The 22353-nt window shown below is 40.0% G+C and overlaps 1 protein-coding gene across 1 annotated transcript in view; it reads left to right on the top strand.

Moving 5' to 3' along the window:
* The first annotated feature begins 3231 nt into the window (after positions 1-3231).
* Positions 3232-22353, top strand: part of BCO2 (beta-carotene oxygenase 2) — a 37377-nt gene continuing 18255 nt past the window's right edge. The window contains exons 1-7 of the mRNA XM_027847332.1: positions 3232-3409; positions 10705-10909; positions 11102-11313; positions 11536-11651; positions 13105-13207; positions 20481-20609; positions 22023-22183. Of these exons, the coding sequence (XP_027703133.1) occupies positions 3337-3409; positions 10705-10909; positions 11102-11313; positions 11536-11651; positions 13105-13207; positions 20481-20609; positions 22023-22183 (999 nt within the window). The 5' untranslated portion in view covers positions 3232-3336. The remainder of the gene's footprint in view (positions 3410-10704; positions 10910-11101; positions 11314-11535; positions 11652-13104; positions 13208-20480; positions 20610-22022; positions 22184-22353) is intronic.

Genomic DNA, 22353 nt, shown 5'->3' with positions numbered 1-22353 from the left:
TCAGTTGTGTCAGACTCTCCCTAACTCCATTTTGGGGTTTTATTGGCGGAAATACTGGAGTAGCTTGCCATTTCCTTCTCTAGCTCATTTTATGATGAAAAAATGGAGGCAAACAGGGTTAAGTGACTTACCCAGGGTCACACAGGTAGTGTCCGAGGCCATATTTGAACTCAGGTCTTACTGACTCCAGACCCAATATTCTACCCACTGCACCACCTAGGTGCCCCTCTGAAATAATTTAAATGGGAGATAAAGAGGATCTGATTATTCAAGAAGAGAGAATGAGTCAGAATGGGAGAGATGTTATAGGGGTAGAAAAAAAATAATATTTGCCAACTGAATGGATATATAGGGTGAGAGTGAGGAACTGAGAGTAACACCAAGGTCATGAACCTGGACAGCTGGAAGAGTGATGGTGCCTTTCACAGACGGAGAGAAGCTTTGGAGAGGGGTGGGTTTAGAATAGGTTCAGTTTGAGATGTCTTCGTGACATCTAGTTTGAAATCAAACTAGTCAACATGTCCTGGTAAGGTGGGACTGAAGTTCAGAGAGGGAGGAACCTGGGGCTGAATGTACAGATCTGTGAGTTATCTGCAGAGAGACCCCCAGGGAATTTGGGGAGGTCACCAAGTGCCTTTTGAATCATTAAAAAAAGATCAACATGTGTTTTGAATGTTTTCAGCATAAGTTGATTTTATTGTTTCTATATTTTGTAAATTTGGCTTTAAGGATATAAATACATATATGTGATTAACCTAAACAACACATTCTCTTAACATGTCACATAACAGGGAATTTACTGCATATGTCTTAGAGTAATTCTGCTATAAGCAAGGTAAGCCGCACAGTGGATAGAGTACCAGGCCCAAAGTCAGGAAGACTCATTTTCCTGAGTACAAATGTGACCTCAGACACATATTAACTGTGTGATCCTGGGAAAGTCACTTCACCCTGTTAGCCTCAGCTTTCTCATCTGTAAAATGAGTTGGAGAAGGAAATGGTGAACGATTCTGGTATCTTTGCCAAGTAAACCCCAAATGGGATCTGAAGAGCTGGACATAACTGAACAAGAAACAATTTTTTTCTCTTAGAACATATGTACAGATAGCATCATGTCAACCTAATAATCTTAATGTGGATTGTAATTTGTCTTGCTGAAAGCTCAGCTGTAAATATCTCATTTTATCAAAATATTGTATTCAGTATACATATGCATAAAGAAAAGAGGCCTTGAGTGTGCAAGGGAAGGATCAGAACAGTATTATTTAGGAGAGAAAAATAAGTTGCTGAATAAGAGTGATTGTTGCACAGGGGTGGAGGTAAAAAGGGATGACTGAATAGTTATTATAGAAACAACCATAAGCTTGTGTCAAATACTAAGTGTATCTAAAATAACTGAATGGATAGACAGCTAGGTGGTACCACTATGCATAGAACATCGGACCTGGAGTCAAGAAGACCTGAGTCTTGGCCTCAGACTTATACTATATGTGACACGAGGCAAGTCACTTAACCTATTTGCTTCAGTTTTCTCATCTGTAAAATGGGGATAATAAAAGCACCTACTTCACAGGGTTGTTTTGAGGATTAAATGAAGTAATATGTGTAAAGTGTTTAGCACAGTGCCTAATAATAATAGTAAGCACCATATTATTATTAGGTTATAATATGTATTAGTACATCAATAGATTAAAATCAGATAGAAACTACATTTTAATTTGGTTTGGCTGCACTCAGGAGTGTGGTGGGAACCACATTTCTGCTCTGGGAGATATAAAGAATAAGACAGAAGCTCATCCTTCTTTCAAGATGCTTGTAATATCAAGTGGATAAGACATAGACATATGATGTAATAGAAAAAGCTGGACTGTGATCTAGACAAGCTAGTTCAATTCTAATTATGATAATTACTAGCTGTGTGATCTTATATCTCTGGGTCTCAATTTCCCTATGTGTAAAATGATAAGCATTCTGAAGGAGACTCAAATATAAATGATACATGGGCCCTGCCCTCTAGGAAGACATTATTATATAATGGGGGTAGAATGACTTGCCCATAGGGTGACCTCTGAGGTCACTGGTAGCTGTAGATCTATTATCCTATGTAAGGTGACTTACTCAAATTTGAATGGAAGGAAAATGAGTCAGCTAAAGAAAATTGTAGAGGTACAAGGAGGAACATCTTCAACCCTATGACTCTGAACTAAGGTGACTCTTTCCAAGAACTGTGGTCAAGATAGAGCTGGGGACCTTAGAAATCATCTAGTATCCCCCCTGCCCTCATTTTATGTTGAGGAAACTGAGCCCCAGAGAGAAGTGACTAAATCAAGATCATGAGGATTGTGTGTAGAAAGCTCTGATCACAAGGAGATTTCCTCTTAGGCTACCACGTGGGGGAGCCAGTTCTAACTAGCCGGCAAGCACCCATTGTTGAATTTTCAACATGAATATTTATTTACACCCCAGAAATCAGCAATCTCTACAAATCAGGGCTTTATTTACTGTTGGTTGATTTTCTAGACGTAAGAAAGTGTTAATAGTTAAGATTAAACTTTCTAAAAGTGTTTGCATACATTTCCCTCCATCCTCCCACCACCCCCAACCTAGTTGTTAAACATTTGCCAACCCACCCCAGCATTGTTGTATAAACTTTGCTTAAGTTCAGCACGTCACCGGAAGGAAAAGAAGTCATCACCTCGTGACTGTAGGATGATAATAATGATAATAATAATAATAACTGGAACATATTTAGTGCTTCGAGGTTTGCAAAGTGCTTTACCTCCATTTTCTCATTTGAACCTCAAAACATCCCTGGTTTCATGTACGTTGTAACCTGGACGAACATGTTTATTTAATAATCTTAATGTGGCTAGTAAATATCTTGCTGATGATCCAAGTGTAAAATTCTCTTTTAATCAAACTTCTATATTCAACCTGCATACACTCAGTGAATGAATTAAGTTGAGTGGATCGTGCAGGAACTGGTCCACAAATAGGTAAGACCCATCGTAAAGCAGAGAAATGTTTGCTTTAGGGTTTAGTAGTTAGATATTTTAAAACAAACACTTTCATCAGCTAGTTCGGAAAAAAGCTATGGCACACTTTCAGTTTTAAGTTTAACGCAAGTGTTTCTCTGGTTGATTTTATTGTTATTAAGGTGCAGCTCTCGCCGGTGTTTATATCAGAGATTAAAGGTCACTTGACGCTCCGCCCCCAGGGCCGTGTCTCTAAGCTCTGCCCTGGGAACTTTCCGACCTGACGGTCAGCTTCGCGGGACCCAGTTTCAGCAGCCAAGGGTGCTGAGGCCCCAGATCTAGCTTCAGAATCAAATACAAAATGTTTCCCAAAATCTTCCCTGCTCTCGCCATCCTAGGGCGTTTCCTCGCCTCTCTAACTAGCCGGATTCCAGGTAGGGGTTCCACCTCTTCCTCCTGCCCTTTGGAGGGTACCCCTTGGCAGCATCCCTCTAACTTCAGAGCGCAGATTCCGCCCTTTTCGTGCTGTGCCAGGCCCAGATTCCAGTGGGCTGAAGATTTAGGAGTCAGTGGGCGGGGCTGGAGGAGAGACTTCGGCGGCTGAACCAGGGTGGGGGTGGGGAGGCTGGGAGGTCGGGCCATGAGAAGGTGAGGGGAAGTAGAGGGTTAGGGTGCCTGCTTATACAGCGAAATATTCTATTTTTTCCCTTCTGGGATAGGCATCCTCAGCTAAGTGCGTTCTTAATGTCATTCTTAACAGCCTACAAGTGGTTTTCTCTGGCTTCCAATGGGGATAAAACTTACTTGATAATCAGATCACACCAGTGTTTTATAATTAAAAAAAAATAAACAGCACCTTGTTTTTTAGGGCTAATGCAAACTTTGATTCCGCTATGTAAATGCCAAGCCCAGAACCTGATTTGTTACTATATCATGTTGCCTTGTTACTGTATCTTGTTTTTGTTACAGCTATTTATTCTGTGTTGCCACTGAGGAAGCTTGACAAATATTTATTAATCACCGGTTATGCGTTATTACTAATCAATCAATAAACATTTATTAAGCGCTCACTATGTGCCAGGCATTGTACTAAACTCTGGGGATACAAAAAGAGGCCTTAAGTAGTTGCTGCTTGTTTATTAGGCACCTGCCAGATAACATTAAGCACAGTGCCAAAGGTGAAATAAAACTGCCACCACGGAGCTTGTAATTAAATGGGGGTGGAGTGCAGGTGGAAAATGAGTTGGGAGGTGAGAGTGGAGAATAAGAACCTTACTACACAGGATAAGTGTAAGGTTGCATTCAAAGGTAAAGGAGAAGTCCAGAGTGAAATTGCTGGAGAGATCACAGCAGGGGGGTTTGAGGAAGGATGACTGGAAGATGGAGCCCCTGAACTGGGCCTTGAGAGAAAGAGAGAAATAAGGAAGAGAAGAGTGTGAGCAGAGTCCAGGGGACTAGAAGAGACATGGACTGGGTACTTAAGAGCAGTGTGAGCTTAGGAGAGAAACAGAGATTGGGAGGGGGATCTTGAATGCCAAGATTAAGAAATGTTTATTTTATTCTGGATGCACTGGGAAACCACTGAAGGTTTTTTAGTAGAGGAGTTATAAGATTGGAAATGTGCATGGGGAAGCTAACTTTGACAGCCCTTAAAAGGAGCTATTATTGAGGTAATGTGATCACTTGAAACTTTGATGCTAGTCCAGAGGAGAGGGGATGAAGGCTTGAGCAAAGGTGGTGGCTATATAAATTGGGGAGGGGGGTAGGTGGGTCCTAAACACATTTCAGAGGTAGAATTGATAGGATTTGGCAACTTATTGGGAGGGAGCTAGGTAAAGGAAAAGGAATAATAAAAGATGACTGATTTTGAGCCTGGATGGACCTGGCAGATGGTGAATCAATTGACAGAAATAGCTACATTGAGGAAGGGAGCAGGATTGAAGGGAAATGGTGAGATCAACTTTTCTACAAATTGAGTAGGAGGTGTCAGTGGGATAGTCAAGTGGAAATGGCAGCAGGCAGTTAATTAGAGCTGACAGGTATAGGAACCCTAGGGAGATATGGGGGTAGGTAGAGAACACGTGAAGATTATAAGGAATTGTATAGGCTGAATTGAAGCCATGAAAGTAGATGTGACTGGAGAGAATATAGAGAGAAAAGAAAAGAGAAGAGGGTCAAGGAAAGAGCCTTAGAGACTACACACAAGGGGAAGGAGGATCCCTTCCTCTTAATATATACATAAATTATATATATATACATATATATATAAATATTAATATTGTACTAATACATTATGTATATAATATATTATGATAAATAAATAAACATATATTAAGTGCCTATTGTGTTCCAGCATGGGATCAGCTAAAATATTTTCAGGACTGTGAAAATGTACTGTTGCAGAAGCCAAGGGCAGACCTAGAACATTTAGAAATTATACAGATAAATGCTGCACAATGTTTTCAAAAACAATACAATTAATATTTTTGAGAGGTTGTTGTGTGCAGGGCATTGTACTAGGCACTGTGGGGCTACAAAGTTGGGGAGGACATGCTCCCTACTCTTGTGGGATCAGAGAGTGCTCCAAAGAAGAGATGATATTTGATCTGGGTTTTTAAGGACAAATAGGGTTTCTAGACAGGGAGATTGGGGGAGGATATTCTGGGAAGAGGGAATGTCATGAGTAAAGGCATTTTCCTGAAATGATAAATGTGCCAGTTTGACTGGATTATAATTTATGTATCAGGGAATTGTGGGGAAAAAAGACCAGGAGCTTCATGGAAGCTGCTGAGACCACTGAGATGGGGTGTGGAGAGAGAAGAGGAGAGGGCCAGGACATAGTATTGGGGTACACCAATGCATAGGAGGGTAGGTAGGTTGCAGGTTCCCTCATTAGTCTAGCATTTAGCTTTGTCAAAGACAATGTGGAGCCTCTGAAGGTTTTTTAGCAGGGTTACTCAGTCTCAGAATTGAAAGGAACCTCAGGAACCCTCTAGACCAATCTTTACCTAGACAGGAATCTCTTCTTCTACTGGCCAGCTGGTCAGCAAGCCTTTGTTGGAATACTTCTAGTGAGATGTCACCTCCCAACTTCCAAGGCAGCCTGTTTCCCTTTTGAACAGCTGTAACTATTGGGCAGTTTCTTCCTTACTTTAACCCTAAATTCTCCATAATTTCTGTCCACTGCTCCTAGTTCTGCCTTTTGGGGCCAGTCCGAACATATTGAATCCCTCTTCCACAGAATACTGGAAGGTAGCCATCTTGTCTCCTCCACGTTTTTCCTTTTCCTTACTAAATATTACCACTTCCTTCAAGTGAGCCCGGAAAGACATGACTTCAGGATCTTTCACCATCATGGTCATTCTTACTCTTCACCTTATCCAGCTCTTTCTTAAAACATAGTACCAAGAACTTACTTACTATAATGGCCCTAGACTATCACACAGATACTCTTTTAAAGAAGAACTGAGACTACACTAACTTTTTAAAATTGTATTATTTTTCCAATTATATGTAAAGACAATTTTTAGCCTTCATTTTTATAAGATTTTGAATTCCAAATTTTCCCCCTCCCCCTTTCCGAAAACAGTAAGCAATCTGACGTAGTTATGAATGTACAATCATATAAAACTTTTCCATATTAGTCACAGAGATTACACTAACTTTTTGGGAGCACTATATCACACTGTTGGTTCTGGTTGAGATTGTACACCACTAAAACTCTCCAGTCCATACTCTTCACAATTTCCAAACAAAACAAAACAAAACAAAAAAAACAAAACCCTCAAAGCATCCTCATGAAACATAGGTACAAATACGTCACTTCCTTGCTCAAGAATCTTTAGTGTTCCTATTACCTTTGGCATAACATACAATGTCTGTAGCCTGGCATTTAAAAGGATTTTATCTGTCTTCAGCCCACCCTTCCAGATATTTGACCTTACTCTCTGTCACAGTCATTTATTAAGCACCTATCAGTGCAAGGCACTGGGTTTAACAATATAAAAGTGAGATACTCCTTGGCCTTGAGCAATTTGCCTTCTCCTAATAATACACATATTTTATTCAGTATAGCATATATATAAAACAAATACAAATGGATGTGGGTGGGCGTTCCCAGTTAGAGAGGAATCAGGAAAGGCTACCTGAAGGAGGTGGCACTCCCTGATAGTAGGGATTTCAAGAGGCAGAGGTGAAGAGGGAGAGTATTCTAGGTATGAGTAACAGTCTATGCATAGGAATAGAGGAGGGAAATGTATTTTTGTATATACAAAAAGCAAGTAGTCCAGGTGACCTGGAGCAAAGAATGTGAAGGGAAGGAATAAGTAAGAAGCCTGCAAACACTGTTAGATTGTGAAGGGCATTAAATGCCAAACAGACATTTATGTTTGATTTGAGAGGCACTAGGCAATTGTATCATCCTGAGCAGGGGAGTGCCATAGTCTGACTTATGCTTTAGAAATAGCTCTTTGACAGGTTTGAAGGATAGTTTGGATGAGGGAGAGAGAGGCTAAAGGGAGACTAATTAGGAGGCTATTGCAATAGTCATGTGAAAGGTGATGAAGGCCTGAAGTAGGAAGATTGTGGTATGAGCAGAGAGAAGTGATGCATGTGAGAAATATTGAGAGGTAGAAGCAGTAAGACTGGACAGCTGATTAGATATGGGGGTGGGGTAGGGTGAAGTGAGTGAAAAATTAAGGATAACTCCTAGTTCGTAAATCTTAGTGATTGGAAAATGGTGGTACCTTTGATAAAAATAGGGGACTAAAAAAGAGGGGTGGGTTTGAAGAGCAAGAGAGTGAGTTCTGCTTTGGAAATGTTGAATATTTATGGGAAGATTTATGGGAAGATTATGACAAGATTTGAACGTGTATGTGGGAAGCAGGGAAGGAACTATTGGATAATGACAGGTTTAAAATTGGGAAAGAAAAGGAATGATCAAAGGGGTGAGTTCCCATAGGAGATAGAAGGGGATGGGATTAAAAGTCCATGTAGAGAAGATGGTGTTGGCAAGAAGGCCCCCTAATTCTTTAAGAGTGGAGCAAAGGAAAAGAGAAAGGGGGATACCTTGAGTTGATTTTTTCAATGTGGAATTTGGGAGGAGAACTCCTGACAAATTTTTTCAGTGAGGTATGAGGCAGGGAGACCAATTAGGCTATTGCAATACTCCTAGTAAGAGCTCTGAACTAGGATGGTGACTGTGTGGGTAAAGAGAAGGGAATGGAGGCAAGAGATGTGAAAAGAGGACAAAATTTGGCAACTGATGGAAGAATTGAGAACAACACTCATGAACCTGGGAAACAAGAATGATGGTGTTCTTGACAGCAAGAGGGCTGGCTATGTAGATTTGGAAGCCCTCTGCATGGAGATAATATGATAGGCTAGATAATAAGATGAGAAGCTAGGTGGTGAAGTGGATAGAACACTGGGCTTGGAATCAGGAAGATTCATCTTCCTGAGTTCAAATCTGGCCTCAGACATTTAGTAGCTGTGTGTTACAAGGCAAGTCACTTCGCCCTGTTTGCCTCAGTTTCCTCATCTGTAAAATGAGCTGGAGGAAGAAATGGCAAACTACTCCAGTATCTTTGCTAAGAAAACCCCAAATGGGGTCACCAAAAATTGTACGGAAAAACGACTAAAGAACAACAGAAGATAATAGGATTGCTAATAGAATAATCGTTGGAGCTGATGAGACTACCAAGAGAGGATGTAAAAGTAAAAGAACTTTTTACTTCCTCCATCACAGAAAATGTGTGCTTGCAGGAGTAGTAAGTGGGTTTCTTCCAGAAAGATAATAAGTTCTGTTTTGGACACGTTGAATTTGACATACCTATGGGACTTAATAAATGCTTGTTGAATTAAATTGAATGTGGGGAGAAGAGATAGAAGACCATTGTAATAATCTAGGAAGTCCTATTATATGGAGGATAATGAGGATGGGAAAGAAGGAACAAATGCACCAGCTATTAAGTTGGGATTACATGAGACTAAGGCCTTTTGGATGCCACACATATAACCATCTTAGTCTAATTGAGGATAACATCTTCTCAGATAAGCTCATATAGATGAATTCATATGCCATTAAAATACAGGGTTTCCAAAAGTCTTAGTACAACTTTAAGCTGTTAAAGCTTAAATCTATTAATGTTTTTTAAAAATGAAAATTATTAAAACTTAAAACTGCACTAAGATTTTTGAGATACCGTATATAACTTTATAAACATAGTATTTTTATATATCATAACTTGGAGGAGGTTTCAGTTGAGAGGAGTCCATTTGTACTGTGAGCTGAGCCACAGATAGATTTGTGGATTATTAAATATTGAATGAGTATGATTATTCTTATTAGGGCAAAATTCAAGTCAGTCAGTCAATCAATATTTATTAAGTGCCTGCTGTGTGCTGGGAACTAGGCTAAGCATTGAGGATACAAAAAGAGGCAAAAGACAATCCCTGCTCTCAAGGAGCTCACAATCTAATGGGGGAGACTAGTTATTTATTATTAAGTACATATTATTGATTATCTTTATGATATTGTTATAAACACAGATGATACTTCATAGCATGTAAATTATCTATTTAGATCAAGGGTCTTTAGCCTTTTTTGTGTTACAGAGTCTGGTGAAGCCTGTGGACCTTTGCACATAATCACGCTTGAAAATGCATAAAATGAAATTCATGAGATGGCAAAGAACACCAATTATGTTGAAATTGAATTGTGTGTGTGTGTGTGTGTTCACAGACTCCAGATTAAGAAGCTCTGATTCAGATAGACATAACTATTGCTTATCCAATGGCAAAATTAGTCATCCTTGGTAAAGCCTTGAATTGATTACTAGGCAATTAGTTCTCCAAAGTCAAAAGCTGGATTAGAACCTTGCCATTAAGGAGAAAAGGAAAAAGAATTGTGTGGTCATTTGAAGCCTTTCAAAATCTGGTTCTAGCCTGCCTTAATATACCATATATACCTCCTCTTCAGTCACTCCCTGTTCTAACCAAACAGGCCTTTTTGCTACTGTTCTCCAAATTTGACTTTCCATTTCCTGTACAGCAGCATAACTCTCACCCTCCCCAAATGCCTTTGTATGATCTGTTCCCCAAGACTGGAACACTCCCTTCTCCCCTCTGCCCCTTAGAACTCCCAGCTTCCCAAGGGGTTTCCATCTGACGGGAGCCACACCTCTTGTGGGAAGCCTTTTCTGTTACCCTTAGTTGCTAGTATTCTCTCTGTTCTTAATTTGTATTTACTCATTTTTGTACTGTTACTCTCACCTAACCCAAGGAGAATGTAAGTGCCATGTGGGTGGAGAATGTGGGCGGAGAATGTCTAGATTTAAGAAAGTGTTGGAGAAAATGAGAATAGGGTAAATTCAACTTAAAAGTGTGCCCTTTTTACCCTTCTTCACCCCAAGGGCTGGTTGTTAAACATTTACCAGCACACCCCTGCCTGGAGCGATGCTCTTAGACAATTCAGTCTTTGTGTGCTCAGGAACTGATCCAATGCTGGGTACATAGTAAAGATTTGATAAATGCTTATTGTATTGAATTGTTCATGATATTAGAGTGGACAGGAGGGGAGAGAGAAACAGAATTTAAAGGGAATATTTGGCTGGGTTGAAGTTTGGACATTTTTATTTTTCTTGTGCTACAGCTAGGTCTGTTTTCCATGGAGAGGCTAATCTATAGCTGGTTCATGAAGACTTTCTGTGCTTTTATTTTTTCCCCACAGTTCTGAAGAACTATCTGCCAGATATTCAACAGAAGCATGTAACCTTCAGTGACCGAAAGGGTTTGCAATGTATCGCTTCATTAATAGCCACTGTAGAGGAGACCCCTCAACCCATCCTTGCCAGGACTCAAGGCCATTTTCCCAAGTGGCTCAATGGTTGTCTGATTCGGATAGGACCTGGGAAATTTGAATTTGGAAAGGAAAAGTATGCCCTGATTGAAAAATGGAAAACCTTTTGTATTGTTATTACAATAGGCCCTTTCCTATTTTAAATCTCCAACCCTTATTTTTCCAGTTTGAAACTCTATACAACCCCTCCCCCCACTTTCCCCTGTCCTTTTAGGCTACAGCCAGTTCACTGATGTTATTGCTAACTGTGATCTCTTCTTGGTTGAAGGTACAACCATTGGTTCGATGGCATGGCTCTGCTCCATCAGTTCAGGATGGAGAAGGGCACGGTTACATACAAGAGCAAGTTTCTGCAGAGTGACACCTATAAGACCAACAGCATTAACAACCGGATTATGGTCTCAGAATTTGGGACCCTGGCCCTGCCTGATCCATGCAAGAGTGTTTTGGGGCGCTTCATGTCAAAGTTTGAGTCCTCTAGTAAGGAAAATTCTACATTTAGAATTTTCAGGTGTTTGGTGTTAGTATTTTAATCTTTATTCTTTATAATGATCAGTGCAGTTATAAATTCCAAAGATGATTTTTATAGGTCCCTGAAACTGTGTTGGTGGTTTTTTTAAACCCTGTAACTCTATATTTAGGACCCACTGCAAAGAGACAGGGCAGTTATCTGTATTAAGTGGATCTTGGGTTTATTTTCAGCCATGACAGACAACACCAATGTCAACTGTGTGAGGTACAAGGGTGATTACTACATCAGCACTGAGACCAACTACATGAATAAAGTGGACCCTGAGACCCTGGAAAAAACAGAAAAGGTGAGGTGTCAGTTGTGAGTGAGAAAAGAGAGGCTGGTGTCTCCTTCCTTCCAAAAGAACTTTGGAGGTAGCTCTCAACTGAATGAGAGGTTGGAACCTTAAACTTGGCTGAGCTTTGGTCCACCATGCCAGGCCTTCTTGAGCTGGTGAGTGTGATTATGCTCTGGAATGATAAGCACTTTATTAAGTCTGGAGGATACAAGAGTAACCTACTTCTCAGTGATGGGGGAGGAGTGGAAGAAAAAAGGTTATTCTGCTGCTCCCCCAAGCCCTGCTGCCTCCCTCCCCCAACCAGATTCTCCTTTGGTCTTTGGGGCTGTGATTCCAGGGAGGCCTAGAAGCAAGGAGGTGTGAATGGGAGTGGGGTGGGTTTGCTGGAGCCAGCGTGTACAGGCTCACGATTGTGAAATTTTCAGTGTGCACACTTACACTTCAGAACTCTGCAAATGCTACACATGAGGGCTTGATTTATTGTTATGTTGATTGTCTAGATTTAAGAAAGTGATGGAGAAAGTGAGAATAGTGTAAATTCAACTTAAAAGTGTGCCCTTTTTATCCTTCTCCCCAAGGGCTGGTTGTTAAACATTCACCAGCACACCCCTGCCTGGAGTGATGCTCTTAGACAATCCAGTCTATATCACATTCAGAGGCAGTGCAGGACCTTTACATATGACTCCACATAAATGGTATCTTGGTTCAATAGAAGTTTAGGTCAATCCAAACTATGTTGGTCAGTGCTTAAGCTCTAATTATGGCTTTGAACTTTGAATTCTGCATTGTTGGAGAAGTCTTAAGCAAATACAGTTTTTTTTTTGGTACTTAGGTTTCACCTTTTCAGTGGCAAAAATAATTTTGACCTGTCTCTTAGAAAGTGGGATATAAGTTTGTGTGTGAGAGTGAGAGATTTAAATTTATATATCCATTTGCCTAGTTGGTCTGGGTCTGTGATTTTACTGGTGTGAAGAACGTGACACTCTCTCTTTAGCAGTACAGAAAGCCAAGACTCTTTCAGCTTGTAATCTTGAGGAATTGAGTGAGACATTGAGAGGTTAAAGGATTTACTCAGGATCACACAGCCAAGGATGTATGTGTCAGAGGCAAGGCATAAACTGAAGTCTTCCTAGTGCTAAATCCGTCTTTCTATTCACTTCCTCTTCCTGATGTGTGGGCGTGTGCACGTGTGTGTCCCAATAGCTTGAAACTGTACTAAGACTTTTGGGATACCCTATTTGTGGGAGCCCTTGAGAGCACATACACACGCACCCACATACACCCACACCCATCTACCCCCCCACATTCCCCCTACCCCCATCTACCCACCCACATACTCCCACACACCCCTGCTGTTTTTGAGATTCTACATAAAGACTTTTCTAAAGACCTTTTTGCCAGTTTTTAGCAAATGTTTTGCCAAAACATTAAAAACAAATCTCTGATAGACTTTAATTTGCAGGTGGATTGGAGCAAATTTATTGCAGTGAATGGAGCAACTGCACATCCTCATTATGACCCTGATGGGACTACTTACAACATGGGGAACTCTTATGGACCACATGGTAAGTAGGGATAGGAGTCTTTTCGGAAATTACTTGGGCTAACTGGCTCCCCAGGCTTCCTTCCCTCTTCTGGTTTGCATGTGTTAATGAATCACTGCATGTTTGGGAAAGGAGACTATGGAAGAGATTCTGAAAGGACTCTCCAAAGTCCCAGCCCTTTACTTAAAGGATGTCACTTCTCAGTAGAGTGGTATTCCTCTGAAACCCATCTGTTGTCCCTTTGCACCTTCCTTACCATCAACATATACATTCTCTTCCTCCCTTTCCTCCTCACCCCCTCCCTCCTTGAGAAGTGTCATCTGCTTGTAGCTTAGTTTTTTGGCCATTTTCCTTCACCCCTGATGACTACATGCATGGAGAAGAGCTTTTCAGGACTTGTGTCCTAGGCATGGATGTTTGGGTGGAAATAAAATTTGAGATGGCTTGTAACTATAAATTATAAAGAAAGCTATGATAAAAGTGACATCCTGTGGTTATTTGGCTGACCGCTTTCTTACTCATGTATACATTTTTCTCTTACAAGCACATATTTACCCACTACCTCAGGAAATTACTCAATATTTACTAAGCAACAGCTATTTGCTGAACCTTCTATTGGGATCTTTACTGTCTGCCTTCTGCCAATTATCTATCTACTTGCTCATTCTCTTTTTCACCCAATGAGCTAAGTACTCTAAGGCATTCAGGACTTGGTTCCAGAAGAATGTGGTTTGAATTTTGTCTCAGACTGAACATTTACCAGCCTTGTGTCCCTGGTCTTGTTATCTAATTTTACTGAGCCTTAGCTTTTTCACCTGTAAAATGGAAAAATAATAACATCTACTTCACAGGGTTGTTGTGAGGATCAAATGAGATAGTATGATGTGTGCCAAAAGGCTTAGTGTAGTTTTAAGCTATTAAAATTTCAAGCTGCACTAAAACTTTGGGCATACTGTATACATTTGTGACTGTGTCCTTCACTGGTGGCAGCTAGGTAATGCAGTGGATGGGGTACTGGGCCTGCAGTCAGGAAGACTCATCTTTGTGATTTGAAATCTGGCCTCAGACACTTAGTAGCTGTGTGACCCTGGGCAAGTCACTTCACCTCATTTGTCTCAGTTCCTCATCTATCAAATGAACTGGAGAAGGAATGGTAAACCGCTCCAGTATCTTTGCCAAAAAGACCCCTAATAAGGTCATGAAGAGTCAGACATGACTGAAAGATGACTGAACAACAACCCTCACCAATGGATGCATTTATATCTTTCTGTGCATCGATACTCAGTTCAATAATCATTTATTAAGTTCTTACAATTAAGTTCTTAAGTGCTAGGGATACAAAAATAAAATTAGAATCCTATTACTCAGAGAGAGAGATATATAGCTTTGAGGTCTATATTTTGTGTTTCTGTAAGTCAGGAGTATGTGTGTGTGTGTGTGTGTGTGTGTGTGTGTGTGTGTAATATGGAGTGTTGTATATGTATCATGTATCTATGATGGATGTTTTCTGCCTGCTAGTCAGTGCAAATCTGCATGTTGGTTTAAGCTAGTGGTGTGGGCTGTGAGTGTGGGTGTGTGGGTGTATACATATACTTATTAGAGGAGAGTAAAAGGGAGGCTCAATGTTTGCAGTATTATTTTGTGTAGTATCCCTTAGTGGGTTTCAAAATGAGATCTGAGTGGCATCTTAAACCCTCTTCCTGTCTCTAAACCCCAGCTGTATTTAAATTCTCTGGTATTATCCTCATATAAGCCCCAAAATGAGAGGATCTTTTTTGTCATTTATAGTTTCTGGAAGTGGTGTTTTACTTAGATATTACCCCATATTTTCCTTTGGGTAAGTAATGTAGCCTCTCAGTTTCCTTATCTGTAAAATGGGGATAACAAATCCTATACTTCATAGGTTTGTTGTGGGCATCAAATGAAATAATGTATGTAATGATTTTCTAACCTTAAGGTGCTGTGTAAGTGTTAGCTATCATCATTATTCTCAGCTTTGAGCCATGTTCAAATTTAATAAGTATTCCATTTATGCCTGGCACATAATAAATAAATGCTTGTCGATGGACTATACTTTCATTTAAATCACTAATAAAAATATTAAAAGAATAGGACCAGAGGTATAGTTCATCTATTAGCAATGGCCTGCTAAGCTGTTTATGTTTACTTTAACCAAATTCTTTGTCTCCTGTAATTTAATCCATTCCAAATACATCTAACTGCATTGTTATTCAGCCCATATCTATAACTTGTGCCAGAGGATATTGTGAGAGACTGTCAAATGCCCTCCTGAAACCCAGAGCATTTTTCAGATCTACTAGTTTGTAACCCTGTCAAAAAAGGAAATCAGGTTAGTTTGGCATAGCTAGCCCTTAATAAAGCTATGCTGGCTTTTGGTGACTCTATCTTCCTTTCTAAGAGCTTAGGAAGCATTTCTTTAATAATCATTTCTAGAATTTTACCAGGCTCATTGACTTACAGTTTAAAAATACCCATCTAATTTTCTTTTCAGAAAATCCGTTATTTTGCCCATTTCTAGGTTGAAATTGACCATTTACCATGATTCTTCAAAGATGACCAACTCAGTAATGCCATTTGTAAATTCTTTCAGTAGCCTGAGATGTAGCTTGTCTGGGCTCTGTGACAGCAGAAATGCCTTTTGTCTCATCTCCTTATTTTAGATTTTGATTTCCTATTTACCATTTTGTTCTTTTCTTTCCTTACCAGTTTGAAAATCATCCTTCTTAGTACAGAAAATAGAAATTGAATTTTCCTTTTTCAAGTCAACAAATTATTTTTATAGTGCTTACTATGTGTTATTAAACATCTACATGGTGCCAGGAACCATGCTAAATACTGAGGACATAAATAGTGGCAAAAAACAGTCCCTGTCCTCAAGGAGCCCCAATCTAATCTGATGGAGGAGACAACTATTGTCTGCTTTCATCTTTCTATTAGTGACAGGCACTGGCAATCTTTGTGTCCACAGTGCCTAGTACAATGGCTTACAAACAGTAGGCATTTAATAAGAGTTTGTGCTTTGCTTATTGATTTGAACTGAATGGAGCTGACATCCCAAGCTAAATTTCCACCTCCACCCCTCACCTTGAGTCTTGTTACATACATTCAAACTTACTAATAGTGCTTGCATTAAGACTGGCCTACTTATATGGCTTTTGTTACTATATGTTTTGACATTGAAGAAGCAGTGTGCCTCCACTTTGGTCACCCTCCTTTGACTTTGTTCTTGGCACGTAGGTGGTACAGTGGACAGAGTCCTAGACTTAGACCTGAGTTTGAATTCTAACTCAGATACTAGTTGTATGACTCTGGGCAAGTCACTTAACCTCTGTCTGCCTCAGTTTCCTCATCTGTAAAATAAGATTAATGATAATACCTACTTCCCACGGTAGTTGTGAGGATCAAATGAGGTAACATGAAGAAAGTCTTTGCAAGCCTTAAAATTCTGTATAAATGCTAGCAATTATTCTCTGCTGTGAACTCTACAAAGGGCTTACTGAATCCCTGGCCAGGTGGAAGGATGCTGCTATGCCTGGTTTTTCTGTCAGCTTTCAGCTATTCTGTCCTACTGTTTGCTGGCCAAGCTCTGCCAAGCTTGGTAACTACCATAGGCTTGCATCAGGGTCCTTTGAATCCATGCCTGCCCCCTTCCCATCATGTATTTCATGTTGCTCTGAATATGGCTGACCTGCCTCTTCCTAATATCTCCTCTCTCACATCTGGTTATGTAAATCTCATACATACTTATGAATATTTTTTCTTTTTAAAGAGATTATTTTAGGGGTGTGACCAGTGTTCAGATCAAGAGGCAGGAAGAGTGACAGAAGGCTGGACTCTGAGTTAGGAAGACCTGGGTTTGAATCCCACTTCTGTCATTTGCTAGCTGAGCTATCATGGACAAGTCGCTTTATCTCCCTGAGCTTCAGTTTCCTCATTAGTTGAGGTTAATGCCTCTAATGCCTACCTCAAGTAAATGTTCTGAGGTTCAAATGACATAACATATTTATAGCACTTTGCAAACCCTAAAATGTTTTGTTTTTGTTTATTTGTCTTTCTTTGCATCCTCAGCACTTAGCACAAGTCCCTGGCATACACTAAGCACTTAATAAATGCTGGTTGACTGACTGACTAAAGTTCCATGTAAATATCAATTATTATTCAAAGGCCTTTCACTCTTCATTCCTTTTAATCTCTCCCCAACATTTGATACTGTTGATCACCTTCTTCTTTTGGATACTGGCTCCTCTGGGTTTTGTGACACTGTTCTCACTTGGTTCTCCCTTTGCTTATTTGAATTCTCCTCAATGAATATTTAATAATCAACTCTCAAATGTTTAATGATCAACTCTCTGTAGATGAGGACTCCCAGATCTATGTATCCATCCTGATTCTCTCTCCCCAAACTCCAATCCTGTTTCACCAACTGGCCATGAACATTTTGAATTGGATAGGTATCTCAAACTCAGTGTACCCCAAATGGAGCTCATAGTCTTTCCTCTCAGACCAACCCTTCTTTCTCACTTCCCTCTGTCTGACAAGGGCACTTTCATTCTTCCAGTCCCATGGTTCACAACCCAGGAGTCATGTTTGACTCCTTTTTTTTTTGGTTGTTTTTCTTTTGGGGGGGGGGTGGTGGTGAATCAATTGGGGTTAAGTGACTTGCCCAGAGTCACACAGCTAGTAAGTGTTATGTGTCTGAGGCTGGATTTGAACTCAGATACTCCTGACTCCAGGACTGATGCCCTATCCACTGCACCATCTTGCTGCCTCCATCTTCGACTGAACTTTCATCCCCTTCCCTCCATACCCAACCAATTGTCAAACTTTTTCCTTACTTCCACATCTCCTGCATCCATCCTTTTCTCTCCACCCGACCACCACTCTGTCTCAGGCACTCATTGCTTCTTTTGTGGACTATTGCAATAGAATCCTAATTGATTTCCCAGCCTCTAGACTCTCCTTTCTCTAATTCATCCTGTACACAGTCCTCAAAGTGATATTCCCAAAGTGCGAGTCTTACGATGTCAATCTTCTGCTTAAGTAGTTTTTGTGGCTCCCTGTTGCTTCCAGGATAAATTACAAATTTCTCTCTCTGGCGCTTAAAGCCTTTTTACAATCTGGTTTCGATCCATCTTTCTCAGGCACATTTATATTCTCCTTCTTGAATTCTTCATTTCAGCCATACTGGCCCATTTATTGTTTGCTACACATGCTATTCCATATCCTCCTCCAGGGATTGTTTCATTTTTGTCCTTGTACCCTCACTGCTTAGCATACACGGTGCGCGTCACTTGTGTTCTTCTTAAACTTCGCCTATTGGACATGTCAGACTGAAGTCTCATAAACATCTTAAGCTCAAGCTTGTCCCAAACTGAACTACTGAACTCGTTATCTTTCCTTCCAAATCCTCCCTTCTTCCTAACTTATCTATGACTGTTGAGGGTGCTACAACCCTCCCAGTCACCTAGGTTTGCAACCTCGGTATAAAATTTGACTTCTCAGTCTCTCTCTTAACCTCCTTCTTCCTTCATATCTAGCTTGTTACTAAGTCTTGTGAATTTTAGCTTTGTAACATCTGCTGGATATACCCTTCTCTCCTCTGATGCTGCCACGGCCCTGCTAAAGAACATCATCATCTCACTCCTGAACTATTCAAATAGCCTGCTATATTGTCTCCCTATTTCAAGGCTTTTCTCATTTCCATCTATCCTCCACTCAGCTGTCAATTTGTGATTTTCCTAAAGGGCAGGTCTGATCATGTCACTCCCTTATTCAATAAACCTCTAAGATCAAAGATAAAATCCTGTCATTCCAAACCCTTCAAACATGGCTCCCTCCTGCCTTTCTAGTTGGTATTCTTATGCTCTGTTCCCTTCCCTTGCCTTTCTTTCTCTGCCCCCCTCCCAGATCTGAGATTCAGTGACACTGGCCTCCTTACTGTTTCTCAAATAAGCCACTCTATTAGAACAATTTACACAATAACAGCAATATTGTAAAACTAATATATACATATATATACATTAGATAAAGTTATATAATAATACTTAGTAACTCTGATCAACACGATGAGCAACTATAATTCCAAAGGACTCATGATGAAAACTACTATCCACTTTCTAATAGAAAATCGATGGATTCAGAGAGTAGACTGAAGGACGTTTTTTCTCTTTATTTCTTTTATTTGCTTTTTTCCCTCCAGAACATGGCTAATGTGGAAATTTGATTTGTATGACTTCATATTTGTAATAGGTTTTGTATTTCTTGTTTTCTCAATGGGTGGGAGAGGGATAGGGGAAGGGAGATAATTTGGAACTCAAAATAAGATAAAATTGAATAAAAAAAAAATAAGGTACTCCATGAAGTGATTCCATGCATTTTCACTGGCTTGTCTCTCATGTTTGGTATTCTGTCACTTCTCATCTCTGTCTCTCAGCCTCCCTGGCTTCCTTCAAGTCTCAGTTAAAATTCCATATTCTATAAGAAGGCTTTCCTGATCTTTTTTTTTTTTGCTTAATTTAAAAATTTTTTCATATATATATATATGTATGCATATATACATGCATACATATATATACACTTATATCAAAATTTCCCCCCAATTACATGTTAAAACATCCTGATCCTTAATGCTAGTGTTTTCCCTCTATTGATTACTTCCAATTTATCCTGTGTACAGCTTGTTTGTACGTAGTCATTTGCATACTGTCTCTCCCATCAGACTGTGAGTTCCTTGAGAGCAGGGACTGTTTTTATTTTGGCCTTTCTTTGTAAGCCCAGCATTTAGCACAGTGTCTGGCACCTATGAAGCGCTTAAGAAAAGCATGTTGACTGACTGAATGACATAGTGTGTGCTCAGTAAATGCCTGTTGAATTGGAATGTATTGAATTGAATATCCAACTCTTATTTTCATGTTCAGACAGCTGCTGCTATCAAAGAAGAGAGATGAAAAATGTTCAACAGGTTAACACAGTTCTTTCTCAACCTGCTTTCTCTGCTCTAATGCCAAGGAAACAATTTTAGAATATAAATTTATTGCTTGTATTTATTATAGAGCATTATAAAAGAATTCTGAGTTACAGTTATCAGGCTGGTTGGTTTTCTTGTGAGTATGTGTTATTTTCCATTTCCAAACCTACTATACGTAATTTTCTCTTCATGAAACATAAATGTTTCAATTATTGCGTGTAACTACTTGCCCAGGATCCAAGGGAGTGCTGAAGCTTTTAGTCTGGTGTGAGCATTGCTCTTTAGATGACCCTTCTCATTTTCTAGGTTCCTGCTATAATGTTATCCAGGTTCCTCCTCAGAAAGTGGACCTCGAGGAGACAATCCATGGAGCTCGAGTGATATGTTCCATTCCTTTTGACCAAAAGATGAAACCTTCTTATTACCACAGCTTTGGTGAGTCCAAGGAAAAATAAATCAATAACAAGCAAATAGACCTTACTCGTCCTCATTGGTCATTGTAGTATCGGTCGCTTGGTTAGCATAGTTGATTGGAGCAGAGGGTTAACAAGGTAAAGTTCCTAAGTTCTCCTCCACCATTAGTATTTCAGACAGTCCTCACTGTGGCCCATTACCCTCTATGTTCTATTCATAAAGAAGATTGGATGGATGTGTGAGACTCAGTTCAAGTTATCACTATTGTGGGGAAAAAACCCACACCTTCAAAACATAACTGCTTAGTAATGGACTAGTCAGTCAACAAGCATTTCATAGGCACTTAATATGTGTCAGGAACAGTGCTAAGTGATGAGAATACAAATACAAGCATCAAGATATCCTTGTTCTCAAGAAGATTATATTCTAATGGGAGAAGATAGCAGACAAGAAAGTAGAAAAAAAGAGGGAAAGAAGAAGACAGAATGGGGTGAGGGGAGGAAGGGGGAGCATGATAAAGAAAATCTAAAATGCAGCCTGGAGAGGAAGAAGGAAGAAGCATGGCTGGCCTGGGTGCCCTCCTTAACCAGACGATCTGGAAGGATCCATTCACTTGGAAGGAGAAAGGCTACAGCGACTGAAGATACTTCCAGTGTATGAATTCCAGGGCTAGAATAAGTGTCCAGTATGAAAATGTTTCTGGGACATGTGAGAGAGAGTCTAGAGGGCAGCCTGGAGAGGACTGTGACATTATCTTAGCATATGATTAAGGTGCCCTTAATTCTACCTTACTAATTTGAAAGCATGATAGGAAGGAGTTATTTAAATCTTTAGGAAACACCCTCTGTAGATTTCTTCAGGATTGCTACAAAAATATGTCTTCTTTCGCATCTTAAACCATGTTGTCCAAAATGCTCCTGCATGTGAATTCCTGTGTGTAGAATACCACAAGTGAAGCTAGTTCTTTTGTTCTGGCTAAGCATAAGATTTCCAAACCACGTGTGACACCTTATGTGGCACCTGCTTTTTTACATATAGTGTATCTGGATCAAGAGATGAGCCAGCAGAAGATTCATGTCAGTATTTCCTGGCATTTCCCTTCATTTTGTAGGGATGGGAAATGCTATGCACAGCAAAGCTGACAGAGAGCAAGTGAAGAATTACTGCTAAGTAATCTTTGTTGAGGCCAATGATCTGCTCAGACATGGTTTTGTATCACCCAAACTGTCTCCATAACTCAGAGTTTATTTTCCTCTGCTTTGCCAAATTCTAAGGTCCTCCAACAGAATGTAAGCTCCCTGAGGCAAGGGACTGTTTTATTTTGCCTTTGAATCTCCTGGTGCCTAGTACAGTACCTGGCATGCAGTGGGTATTTATTAAAGGTTCATTGAATGAAAAACCAATAAGCAAAGATTGTTCTTCTGGATCTTTCAGGAATGACAAAAAACTATGTCATCTTCATTGAGCAGCCCCTAAAGATGAATCTGTGGAAAATCATCACTTCCAAAATTCGGGGGAAGGCCTTTTTGGATGGGATCAGCTGGGAACCCCAGTATAATACACGGTTTCATGTGGTGGATAAGCATACAGGACAAGTAGGTATTTTGACTATATATGTCAGCAGTGGTTTCACACTATAGGAGCTTAATAAATATTTGTTGCATTAAAAAAGTTGCTCAGAGATACATTTCCACAAAGTCCAGTTTCCATATTGTTAGTTTTTCACCATTGATGAAGATTCCTCCATTGGTATCAAGAAAACTCA

The sequence above is a fragment of the Vombatus ursinus genome, unplaced genomic scaffold (assembly GCF_900497805.2).
Source record: "Vombatus ursinus unplaced genomic scaffold, bare-nosed wombat genome assembly UNPS02015398.1, whole genome shotgun sequence".
Classification (NCBI taxonomy): domain Eukaryota; kingdom Metazoa; phylum Chordata; class Mammalia; order Diprotodontia; family Vombatidae; genus Vombatus; species Vombatus ursinus.
This window is presented reverse-complemented; position numbering and strand designations above follow the sequence as displayed.